Source organism: Talaromyces atroroseus, assembly GCF_001907595.1.
Source record: "Talaromyces atroroseus strain IBT 11181 chromosome Unknown scaffold_2, whole genome shotgun sequence".
Taxonomy (NCBI): domain Eukaryota; kingdom Fungi; phylum Ascomycota; class Eurotiomycetes; order Eurotiales; family Trichocomaceae; genus Talaromyces; species Talaromyces atroroseus.
This window is the reverse complement of record NW_017971434.1, coordinates 1,622,158-1,634,742: the sequence shown is the minus strand read 5'-3', so window position 1 is coordinate 1,634,742 and position 12,585 is coordinate 1,622,158. Positions and strand designations below refer to the sequence as shown.

Genomic DNA, 12,585 nt, shown 5'->3' with positions numbered 1-12,585 from the left:
GTATTTCCCCGAAAGTCCCAAAGATGTCATGAAGATGTCCTTCTGTCACATTCTTCGTCAATTTCTCGACAACAATCTGCCAAAGACAGGCGTCAGTAAAACCATTGTAAAATCACTATTAAAAGCTTTTCCCGAATTCTTCTCGTTTTCGGTTGATCCTGATTTCAATTTCTCACCTTCGAACTTCGCTTAGGACTTTGGGGTGTAGGGCTTCTGGTAGAGCTCCGATCTCGTTGCCACCGGCGGCCGGCACGTCGAGGGCCTCGCGAAGTATCACGTTCAGGTGAATAGGATCGGCTTCGTGACCTCCCCCGTGCATAGCTTCGTGTTTCGCTTGGACTGCGGTCTTTACTGAGAGACCGTGAGCGCGAACGTGACATTGATCGGCGCACTGAGCGTCGCGGAGACCTGCTAGGTGATCTAGTTGGCATGCTTGAAAATTCTAGGGAGCTTTCGACGGCCAGGAAGAGTCTCAGATTGAAGAGAAGAATGGAAATTGGAAGGAAATGGCTGGTCTCGTTGAAACCAGCTGGAACGCGAGAGGTCAGACAGATTGCTCAGAAATGGAATGCTCGCATTGGCCCAAGCTCGGAGACGTGCAACTAGCGCGAGCGAAGCGGAAGGCAGCTTAAGCGCCAAGCGCCCGAGGCTCAACTAATGCGTGCAGTAGTTAACATATAGTCAACTAATCATATACATAATAATATAATCCAGGTAGGCTTCCAGGCATTAGAAATGCGACGTCGTACATTTAATGTATGATGTATTTCGCCTTTTTTTTTTCTTTCTAACTATATGTATACGTCGTCTATCCAGCCCTTGCAGCGTCTTGCTAGAATGCCGATTTTTCAGCCCACTGCTCATACTCCGTGATAATATCATACGTCAATTGGCGCTTGACTCGAGAGAAAGCAGCCTCGAAGTGATCCTGCCTAACTTCTTGTGGCTCATTCTTTTCATCCTCCTCATCCAGTGCTGCCTCTCCAGCAGTCTCGCATAAACTGATGATTTCTGCGCCAGAATATCCGTCGGTCTTTGCTGCAAGCTCATCAACACTCACATCGAGACTGACGATTGATCTGCTTAACCATATCGAAAAAATCTCTTTCCGAGAATCATAATCAGGCGGTCCAACGTAGACAAGATTGTCCAAACGACCAGGTCGCATTAAAGCTGGGTCCAGCACACCGGGCTTATTAGTTGCTGCCACGACAAGCACATTCTTAAGTTCCTCGATACCATCCATCTCATTTAAAAGCGTTGTGAGGACGTTTACGCCGCCACTCGCGCTGCTACGCTTTGCTGCAATAGCATCAATCTCATCGAAAAACAGAATGCTAGGCCTAGCCGCACGAGCTTTTTGGAAAATCTCTCGAAGAGTACGCTCTGACTCTCCAACATACATGCTTAGAATCTCGGCTCCTTTGACGGCCAGGAAATTAAGCCCAGCCTCCGTAGCCAGAGCTTTCACGATGAGCGTCTTTGAGCAACCGGGGGGGCCATAAAGCAAGATACCTTTCCGGCTTTTCACATTGAGTCTGCGCATTCTTTCAGGAAACTGCAAAGGAAATTAGTATCGCCAAAGCCTTGCCACTTTTTCTTTCTCTGCATCGAAGATAAGCATACCTTTAACGGCCGCTCAACCATTTTCTGTAGATGTTTCTTGAGAACATGCTGCCCTCCGATATCTGACCATCTTACTTTCGGGGTTTCCAGGAAAACCTCTCGCATCGCAGTAGGACGTACTTCTTGCATAGCTGCAATAACATCGTCCTCGTTTATGACTAACCATGTAGAGCCATCGCTCGCAAAATTCTCCGTGTCAGGGGCATGATTATCCTCCGAGCTAATGCCGGGCATTAATCGATCCCGCGCTTTGCGGCATGTCATCTGTAGGAGAGCAAACAAGTCGGCTCCAACATATCCGTGTGTTTTTTCTGCCATGAAGTCTATAATGTAATCACTGGGCTCTGGAGAATTTTCGCGTATTGCACATAAGATTTCCTTCCTAGCGGCTGCTGTCGGTATTGATACCTCGATTTCAACCGAGAGGCGATGCGGTGTCCTAAGGGAGTCGTCGACATCGTTTGGATGGCGTGTTGCTGCTACGACAAGCACTTTGGCCTCACCCAACGCGTCAATGCTCTCACATAAGGCATGCGCTAAGGAGGAGGATTCTAGAGTCGTTCGTTTAGGTGCGATAAAATCAATCTGGTCGATAAGGATTACACTGGGCCCTGCCTGAGAGGCGTCTTTGAAAATTTTGCGCAATCTTGCCTCGCCATCGCCTGAACGCAAATTTGACCCTATGAGAAATGTCTTGCGCCAGCCGGCTAATTCAATTTGGCGTAGCAAGGAACTCTTCCCTGTGCCTTTGGGGCCATGAATTAAAATACCTCGGTTTAGCCTGTAAAACCCCGGCATGTTTGCACCAAGTGCTTCCAAGTTAAAATCCATCAACATTTCATTTATTCTTCGAACCTGGCCCGAGAGCCCACCTAGGCCGCTCTGGATAACCTTGAGGCTACCATGACGCTTTGTTTCTTTGACGCCATCACCAATTTGTAGGCCCGAACGTTCAGTAAAGAGAGATATCGTCTGGCCTGAAGCACTGGGTGTTGATATGCCAACAACCTTGAAAGCCCTACATTGTCCCTTTATCTCTGTTTCAAAAATCAAGTCGACTGAAAGTACTCCGCACTGTAAAAGTGGATATTCTAGAGCCCACTCCCAATGTGATATCTCAGAGTCAGGTAACGGTCCGTACTTCGATAGCTTATCTGGATGAGAACATTCTTCTAAATGTACTCTATCTGTTTCGTTCAACGGGCCCTCTAACTTCGAGATAGTAAGCTTTTCGCCAAGTTTGATGCCATAGCATTCCTGTAGAATGCTCGACGCCTGAACCACTGTATTCTTGATGTCACCGACGGCGTTCCAAGCAATTGCTGTTTTTTCGGCGCCTCCCTCCAGGTGAAGAGAACAGAGACTACCAGGCGATAATTTGAGATATGCTAGAGAGGTCGATGAGAGATACACGCGAAATGAATCGCGCAAGTCGCTTCGCGGGGGTTTTGGCAGTGGCCGTAATGTGAAGACGCGAGCTTCGCTCATAGTCTCACAAATCTATTGGTCCGGATAACGCGCGCGAGTAGGAAGCGATACATTGAGGCTGTAAAAGACCTTGAATGAATGTAATATAACTTGCGTGTCTAATTCCTGGTCACTGGTAGCTAAGTCTGGGAAAAAAAAAAATAGTAGTGTGGGGTGTTGAGGAGAAGGATCTCGGCAACCCAATTGGCTAACGTCAACGATGAGTATCAAAAAGGCATCCACTCGTGCTACAGCACCTTTTTCATAGTATGTTGCTACTACGATGAGATGAGATTAGAAGTACAAGATATTTTATGTGTTATTGAAGACGCATGAAAATAGATAGACAAGGCCGCTGTTAAAAATATGATCCGACAAGCATAATGAAATGACCAACACAAGACAGCAAAATCATCAAGAAATATAGACACAATGACGAAACAGTCCAAGCAGCAGGGTAAACCGGTTCCATACCTTCCTTCAGAGCACATTCTATTATAGCAGACAGTTCAGAAAGAGAAGAAAAGAAAATGTAGCAAGGGTAAAAGGAGAGACGGAAAGAAGAAGTGGCCACACGGGTTCCAAGAGGGTGTGGTTTTCAGCCCAGAGCAATCCTCAGCAGCACTTTCCACCGAGGTTGCTGTTTGCGCCAGCACTATTCTGGTCTATGTTGACCCCAGGAGAGCCTGCTTGTTCCGATTTTGTACTATCCATGACCTTTTTGATCTCTGATGCAAGACTGTAGAACGCCTTGTCGACATTGATGTTATTCTTGGCGGAAACCTCGAGAAAGGGGATGCCGAGTTCGTCGGCAAGTTTCTGTCCTTGTTCGGTCGATACCGCTCGCTTTTCCTCCCAGTCACATTTGTTGCCGATAAGAATTTTATGGACGCCTTCGCTGGCATGTTGCTCGACATTCGAGAACCAGGTCCTGATGTCTAGGGGCTGTCAGTGACGTGTACATAGGTGCAATCTCAGCTGCCCGCGCTACTCACTATTAAAGGATCGTTCGTCTGTGACATCATAAACCAGAAGGATTCCCATCGCACCTCGGTAGTAGGCGGTGGTGATTGTTCTGAATCGCTCCTGTCCAGCGGTATCCCATATTTGCAGCTTCACACGCTTGCCGTCTAATTCGATGGTACGGATTTTGAAGTCGATTCCAATGGTGGTGATAAAGGACGGGGTGAAGGAGTCCTCGCTGAAGCGGAGTAGGCAGCACGATTTGCCTACACCGGAGTCTCCAATGAGTAATAATTTGATCTGTAGCAGAGCACGTAAGAGAAGAATATTAGCGCACATGCAATTGTATACGTACTAGAAAGTCATAGTTCCTTGTGCCAGCCATGATTGCGAGAGGCGTTGATGTCACCTCCTCCGATACGATACGTGCAACTGATAAGTCCCGCTGGACCTGCTGTTGCAATGCAGAACAAGCGCTGCTAGGGCCCGTGGAAATTCCGGTGAGATAAACGCCCTCGAAGGGGGTGTGGAGTGGGGGGGTATATGCTGATATGTCTGGTTTCAAGGAACGCAGATATGCTGGTGCTTGCTCTCCTTCAGTTCAGCGTTTCGGAGTTCGCACGACGACCAAACGAGCTTAGACGGCTGGCGGCGGATGGCCCAATCAGACGCCGAGCATTCTTCCGTTCCGCCAGCGCTGCAAAATATCCTACGAGAGACAAATTTCTACAAACACGTACTCATCTTCACTTACTCGCGACCGAGAGTCGTAGGGCCTGCTGAATCACTATGCTAAGGAAAAAATGTCTGCCAACCTGGCGTCGTGGTATATATCGCGATCTTGGCCTCGCCCGTATTCAATTCTTATCAAGCAAGTCTTCTTTGGAAGATGCCCTATTGATAATACACTGGTATATCTGTGACGCCTGTCTCTTTTCTCCTACGTATACTCTCGTCCCTTAACACGCGAGATTCAAACCCGTGGGTAATTCTCAAATCCACTTGGAATACATCCACTGAATGCGATGGACCACGCTTCGTTGTCTGCCAACGCCGTGGCCCATATCCGTAAGATCGGTCAAATCCTGTTGGAACATAGGCAGAACTGATCTTGGTAATGTATACCGTGCTCTTTGTTTCAAAATATTAGCTTCGTAGATGCACAGTCCATAATCTTTATAGGATAAGATGCTGCCGGGGGTCGACGAGTATGCCATAAGTATGCGATCGATATTCCTTTGCAAAAAACCCCTAACTCAGCACATAGTCGGGTAAATGAAAGTGGAGTTCTTCAACATACCGCAAAGCACGTCTGAATTGTTGCTTCTCAATCCCTGCCCTGAAGCCCCTTCTGGAATCGAAGAGACTGGCAATCCACCGAACGCTCCCGTAGGCTACAAGCAACCCTGGAGTCAAGCCGATAAAACTGAATGAAATTAGCATCCTGCATGACATATGCAGATAGAGAATGACCAACCCAAAAACAAGCTCCTGGCTTTTAAGCAAGGCATCAATGCCTCCAATCGCTACTTCCACGTCGACTTTGGTCTTTTGTATTTGGATGAGAAGGGCGCGGACAAGATCACCGCGTACAGTCCCGATAAAGGGTTTACGTAGGTCTCTTTCGTACGCCTTCAAAACAGGAGTAAGATCACCTTCTCTGACCTGTGTGGTGATGGTATTGATGTTGTCCTGCAAATTCCCACTCGTTTGTGAGCTACGGTCGGATACAAAATCAACCACCATCCTTTCCAGGCTTTGCCAATCGGCTTCTAAGCTTTTCCTGCTCATGATTGCAATTTCGCTTTGCTCATCGTGTCTTATGGTCCCAATGAGTTTTTGTAAAGGTTGCAAGACCCAATTCCCCCAGAAGTCAATAACGGTGGACCCGAATTCGGAAAGCCATGTCATAAGTTCTGCTTTACGGTTTGTGAGGATGCGAAGCGAAGTGGTTAGTGACATCAATGTAACCGTGGCTGGGAACCAGTAACGAGCAAAGATAGATGGGCGACCATGTTGATGGATGATGGTATTGTTATAGGCAGCATTGTCTGGGATTCGGAACTGTAACACGAAAATCAAACGGTCCACAACATCGGCTACATCAGGAGAGGACTCTTCAAGGGACTGGGGATGTTTTTCATGAATCTGGTTGCCAACAGCGTGGAAGATGCCATCTTCAAAATCCTTTGACGAGGCCAGAGGTTCCGAGAGGCTTTGAAGCAGAGTTTCCATCAGCAATACAATTTTGCAGATACCATGACACCATTCGGGATGCGACATGACAAGTTTGTCAATTGCTTGCTCATCGCTTGCAAATGTGAAACATTCTTCAAGCAGAATACCAACTGCGCTTGCATACAGATTTTTCTGTGACTTTAAATATTGCTGTTTTTGTCTAATATTCGTCCTAGAACGGGAAAACGGTGATAAAAGGGCGTTACTGCGGTGTATAGAAAGGCCTTTTTGAACATTGCGTTGTACAATCCGATAAAAAGACCGCCAGTTTCTTGCAATGTCCTTGAGAGACGTCAGGTTTTCCTGTGTTGAAGCTGCCTTCAGAGTTGAAAACGTATTAGAGGCCCAGAAAAATATTCTTGATGGCGCTGTCTGCAAGATATAATGTCCGGTGTATAAGCTTGATCCTAGAACATCGTCCCAGTATGCTATCTCAGCACCAAGTCGGGAGGATTGTTCGAGTAGCAGGTTGAGGACAACCCCCAGGGTTTGCGTAGTGACTTTGGCAGCTATGAACCAGGTGTGCTCGTGAGTATGTTCTCCCTCCGATTTCGAATAAAACTGCTTGTCGACCTGGGCATTTTTCAAGACATGTAATAGTTTGTGGCGTGTAAGCAGACCCCTATTTTCAACTGACAATGCTCGTGCTGTGGGCTGAATATTCCGTATGTCGCTCTCGACATTGAAAGGTTCTTTGTTTGGCCCTTCAAGGTTAATACCTTGAGAAAACTGGGCGTAACTTTTGTCAATGTTGAGGTCCAATCGGGATATAATCCTGTGAGAGTGCGCATTAGCCTTGATTTTCGTTAGATACATAACAGAGACGAGCCAAGTAAAAGAACTTACTCCGCGACTAGAGACATTTTGAAGATAGCAATGACGCTAACAAGCAAACCCAAACGTGAAGCTTTTGGATCGAGTTTTGAATTATGTACGGCATTACGTCACCGCCATTTATGCAGTTCCCCACTTAATTAAAGCTTGCATGAATTCCGTTCTTAGTTCTCCATTTATTATAGAGCGAAATTCACTACAATCAGATAAAAAGAAAGAAGCTGTAAGAGTTAAACTTGCTACTAGTTGGCTATGTATGCGAAGACAATACAGCAGCGACACTAGCCGTCCCCAGTATTCAAAATATGAACTTAGCAATAAACTAATTGTATCTAATTCATTTAGTTTAGTATATTTTTCAGGATACTACTGTGTTGACAGTCTTTCATACTAGGGTTCGATTTTCTTATTTGCTTTTCGTTTGCATTCCTCTCGTGTTATTATTTCCATGCCTGCAACAGATTGATTAAATTGCAGGTAGAAAGTGCATAAGTATCCATATATATCACGACATACGGTCAAATCAATTCCACGTTTCTCCGCATCGTATAATCATAGCTTAAGCGCCATCCTCCAATCCAGTGTGCCGGAAAGGCTCATAAGTGCTGGAAGTAATTTGCGGCCCAGCCTGACGAGACAGAAGAGGAGCTTGGTATGCAGTCCCCTCTGGGTGCGTACCGCCTGCTCCCAGGTATGGAGTTGGAACCTGCTCATACATAAAAGGCGTCTTTCCCAGAGGGTATTTGCTCGCATCCCTACTGCCGGACGATTGACTGGGGACGCAGCACGAGCTAACCCCCCAGAGGATGCCACCGGCAATCGAAATGCAACGGCTATCCATGTGACGGCCAACATTCGAGTGCCCAGAGTGGACCGGATTTGATATTCTTTTGTGGCTGAGTCCAGAGTAATATCCAATGTGGCAAAGAGGGTTGTGGATGTGATGGCGGCTGCTATCGTGAAGAAGGTCGACACCTGATTATATAGACTGCGCTTAGGGTTTTTTTTTTTTTTTTAAAGGTAGAGAGAGTAGGACTTACGCCGGCTACACAGCTGGTGGCAAAGCTTCCCAAGCGACTGAAAATTGCAGAAATACCAACCAGCAACTCCACGCCAGTAGACAATAATGCAATAATGTAAGCGATACACATCCACTTAGATGCCGTGTGGTATGAATTAAAGGCTTTTTTCAATCCATTCGAGAAGAGGGCATCAGCACCGGTTCCGTTGAGGCCCCAGACGACTTCTGGATCAAACCAGAACATAGCCTTGGGTGACGTGCAGTAGTCGACAATGAAACTCCCATTAGTCTTATTACCTGTGCAGTAGCTCCATAATCCGATATTGTAAAAATTGCGAATTCTGTGGTCTTCGTCAACTTCTTCGAGGGCGGTTAAAATGGTACTTTGTACGGTGAGGTTATTGACAGCTGATGGAGTGGTGAAGGGGAATAGGAGAGAGCGAGCAAAACAGCCGGGAGGGTGGAGGTCAATTTGTCGATATGTATTTGGGCTAGTTTTGAACTTGAGCGAAGGTTACTAGTTAGTAGTTATATATACAATTTTTAACATCAAAAGCCAAAGAAACGAACTGGCGCTCGCGCTGACATCGACTTGATGTTGGCTCCGCAATGATAGATAGTAGGTAGCATATACTGTTTTCCACGCCACAATTTCCGGATTTAGAAATCTAAATCTACGAGGCTTCGGCCTAAACATGCTATAGGGCAGTCTCGTTTGGCCACCCCAACAGACGTTCAGCTGTGCTCTTGAGTAATAGCCTTAGGCACATATTACTCTATACATCGATGAGGTCTATGATTTACGATTCACCACTCCACAGACCTATCTTCCTCTGTAAGCAGGGCATGGGATTATATAGCACACGATTCGCCACTTCACTGGGACTGGTCAGTTATGATTGCAACTGAGTGTTTCCAATCCTGTATCAATTTAAACGGGTATTGCGGAATCACTGGGTGAATGACATGTCACCTAACCTAACCAACGGACTTGTACATGGTATCTAACTCCGTGGTTCAATTCATACAATTTTATTTTTGCTTGGGTGTACGAAGGACAGACTGGTTTTACTTCCTAGCAAAGTTAGCATGGTAGCCCTATATATATACTAGATAGCATAGCGGGGCTCGCTACTCCAGCCGTAGCCCTAACAATCTTGCGCAGTTGAGAGAGATAAACACAATGAGCCACGCGCTAGCAATTTTTTACTTAATAGAGTTGGTCCAAGCCTCAGCTACACTTCAGCGGGTGGAGAAGACAACGGAGCTGCGTCGGAGCATCACCAGTATACTCCGTGAGGCTTCAGTCCATCCTAGTTGCGAGCCCACAACTAATCTAAGCCTCCTCACTAACTTCTTGTTTGTTCTCTGTATAAAACACTCCGTACAAAGCCACCTATTTTAAGGAAAATCCGGTGGCTTGTCATAATTTGCATAGCACATGGATAACTAGATAATCTAAATTTCTCCTCGAATTGGTTGTATGTATATACATATTGACAAGTTTGATCATACAGCTTCTATCTTCTCTGGCTCGCCAGTTCTACCACAACATTCTCAAACAATGGCAAAGAAACTCCTCCCTCTTCTTGCTATGGGCACTATCGCGGCCGCCACAACTGCATCGCCATGCGCCATAATCAACGATCTTTACACCGAATCCGGCGAAACAAGCGTGGCAGGAAGCGTTGCATATGCATGTCTAATGAGCATGCCATTTGAGAGTAATGCCGCCGTGACATGGATCACCGAGTACAGCAAGTACTTGCAATTCCAATCTGACCTTGAGATGCTCGCGAAACCGCCATCATCTTATCTGTCGAACAAAGTCGACTTGTTAGGTGGTCTGGAAAGTATCCAGTCGCGTGCCTCTCGCGGGGGCTATACATCTCAATACCAGTTTGATGCCGACGTGTCTGATTTGATTTCATCAGCAAACGACGGGCACTTGTACTTCGATGAACTATGCTCGTTGTCGGCATTCTCATTTTACTCATCTTTGAGCCTGAGTGCTATCTCATCGAATGGTATCGCTATGCCAGAGATATATGTTACGGGTAAGCTCAATTTCATGAAGATAAGGCGGGCATTCCACCCCTTCTTTCGAGTCAATTTACTTATAATCCTTGTCTCTGAATAGCTGATGCTGGAATGCCGAGTCAAGGATATAACACCAATGTCTCACCAGTTCACTCCATCAATGGCGTTGGTGTTGTTTCCGCTATCGAAGCTCAGTCCAATTATCAAAACTTTCAAGACCCCGATGCCCGCTTTAACAACATGGTTCTGAATCTCCTTGTCGATGGTCAAGGAAATGATCTCTATGGTTTATTCTCTAGAGACACTGTTTGGCGCGGAATTGAGTCTTACAACGTGACATTCGTCAATGGGTCGTCTATCTCGTACCCCGTTATGGCTGAACTTATGGCATCTCTGGACTCGGTTTCATTCGGTGATGCCAATGACTTGTATAACGGCCATTGTAACCAAACCCTAATCAACCAGCAGACAGCATCATCATCATTATCAACATCCAGCAGAGCTAAGAAAATTTCGTCAGAAACGCCAATCAACAACGACTAACTCAACTTCTTCCTCCACCCCAGCTCCCACTCTTTATCCCACGCCTGTAATACGAGAGTCCCACAATATCATTGCCGGATACTATCCTGATATCCCCGGTCTCGAAGATGTAGCTATCCTCACTGTCCCTACATTTGAGACCGATGGCTACGACAACAGTGCGGAGGAGTTCGTCGCTATTGCCGAATATTTTGTTCAGAATGCATCCCAAATAGACGGCAAAAAGAAGATCGTCATCGACTTGCAGAACAATGGCGGCGGTGTAGTCCTTTCTGGTTATGGTCTCTATAGCATTTTCTTCCCCAACGAAACACTATTCTCTTCCACTCGATTCCGTTCCCACGAAGCCATAGATTTTATGGGAACAATATTCAACAGCGGCAACAGTACCGTCCAAGAGATAGGGTATAATAGCGGCTTAAGTGGTCTTGTTGATGCAGTCAAACCCGATCAATCCAGCTTCGAGGACTGGCAGAATGTGTTTGGACCCTATAACATCGGTGGGATCCCCTCATCCGCTTTGTTCGCTGAGTTTGACTTTGCAACAACCGATCTAAGCGACGATCCCGTCAATACCGACGGTCGAGGTGGTGTGCTAAACGCTACCACTTCCCCATTTGCGCCCGAAGACATCGTAATCCTCTTAGATGGCCGCTGCTCATCAACCTGCACCATCTTCGCCGACCACATGGTCTCCAAAGGCGTCAAAACAGTAGCCGTCGGTGGCCGTCCTATCTCTGGACCTATGCAGGCGTTGGGCGGCATCAAGGGCTCAGAAGTGCAACTCCTGTCAACTATTGACAACGCAGCACAGGAAGCCATGTACCTACTTAATAGCTCTATTTCTGGCAATCCTATCTTGTCAAGTGACAATATCAGCCGTTTCTACGGTCAACCCCATCCCGCTAACTGACTTCCCATTCCCCACCGCTGGAGCCGTCAACTATCTCAATACATTTACGGAATATAACAAGCAGACTCCGACGCAGTATCTGTATGAGCCCGCTAATTGCCATATATGGTACACAGCGGAGACACTGTATAATCCTGCAATGGCATGGGCGCTGGCGGTGAATGCAACATGGGGTTCGCTTGGATGTGTGGACGGTATCCAGTCCACCGCCCGTTTTGAGGGTCAGGATAATTCAGAAAACGCTACTTCAACGCCTTCCACGACATTGGCAGACTCAAAAGAAATAGCGCTGGGAATATTGCTAGCTCTCGGTTTGGAGTTGTCGTAACATGATGTGAGGTATCATCCTTTTGAGGGTTAGAAACAAATGTAGTCGGGAATTATCTCAACAGACAGTGAACTGTAGCTGATCATTATCATCTGCCGCCTGATTTTTTCAATTTACTAGAAAACCATTTTAAAGCTTTTAAACACTATATAATTATAAATAAGTATTATATTATAAGAAATTAAAATTAAAAATATTATTTTACTTATTAATTATTATTAATATTTAATTATATTTTTTTAACTTAGATAATTTTATAATAAGATTTATTATTATCTATTACTATAAATATTCTAGTGTTTATAGTAATTGTATTTATATAATTTATATCTTATAATCTTATTTTTTTAAATGTATATTATATTCTTTAATATAATTTTAGATTACTTTATATATATTTAATTAATAATAATTTCTTAATATTTTTTTCAAGATATTAATAATTTTTGGATATCTAGCTATTAATTTATTACAATATATTTTAATAATTTATTCTTTAATATTTTTTAATATAAATTAAATTATACTAAAATACTAGTCTTATTTTATTAGTAATTATTTTTTTTATTATATTTATTTCTATTCTATATATTATTTAATATATCTTAAATA

At 45.0% G+C, this 12,585-nt stretch overlaps 4 protein-coding genes across 4 annotated transcripts, besides 1 other annotated feature; 1 reads left to right on the top strand and 3 right to left on the bottom strand.

Annotated features, from left to right (window-relative positions):
* Positions 1-832: 832 nt before the first annotated feature.
* Positions 833-2,424, bottom strand: UA08_02675 (hypothetical protein; the record flags this gene model as incomplete). Its single annotated transcript, XM_020264743.1, has 2 exons — positions 833-1,558; positions 1,627-2,424. The coding sequence occupies 2 exons, from the start codon at positions 2,422-2,424 to the stop codon at positions 833-835; spliced, it is 1,524 nt and encodes a 507-aa protein (XP_020122554.1).
* Positions 2,425-3,708: 1,284 nt separating this feature from the next.
* Positions 3,709-7,157, bottom strand: UA08_02674 (hypothetical protein; the record flags this gene model as incomplete). Its single annotated transcript, XM_020264742.1, has 7 exons — positions 3,709-4,031; positions 4,089-4,356; positions 4,412-4,602; positions 4,811-4,848; positions 5,357-5,482; positions 5,534-7,069; positions 7,141-7,157. The coding sequence occupies 7 exons, from the start codon at positions 7,155-7,157 to the stop codon at positions 3,709-3,711; spliced, it is 2,499 nt and encodes an 832-aa protein (XP_020122559.1).
* A 530-nt stretch (positions 7,158-7,687) lies between these two features.
* On the bottom strand, positions 7,688-8,393 carry UA08_02673 (hypothetical protein; the record flags this gene model as incomplete). Its single annotated transcript, XM_020264741.1, has 3 exons — positions 7,688-7,834; positions 7,888-8,103; positions 8,169-8,393. 3 exons carry the CDS (start codon positions 8,391-8,393, stop codon positions 7,688-7,690), a joined length of 588 nt encoding a protein of 195 aa, XP_020122560.1.
* A 1,320-nt stretch (positions 8,394-9,713) lies between these two features.
* UA08_02672 (hypothetical protein) lies at positions 9,714-11,645 on the top strand (the record flags this gene model as incomplete). Its single annotated transcript, XM_020264740.1, has 3 exons — positions 9,714-10,206; positions 10,290-10,631; positions 10,756-11,645. 3 exons carry the CDS (start codon positions 9,714-9,716, stop codon positions 11,643-11,645), a joined length of 1,725 nt encoding a protein of 574 aa, XP_020122557.1.
* A 508-nt stretch (positions 11,646-12,153) lies between these two features.
* Positions 12,154-12,585: part of a repeat region (Identified by RepeatMasker using a combination of RepBase library and repeat library created with RepeatScout) that runs on past the window's edge.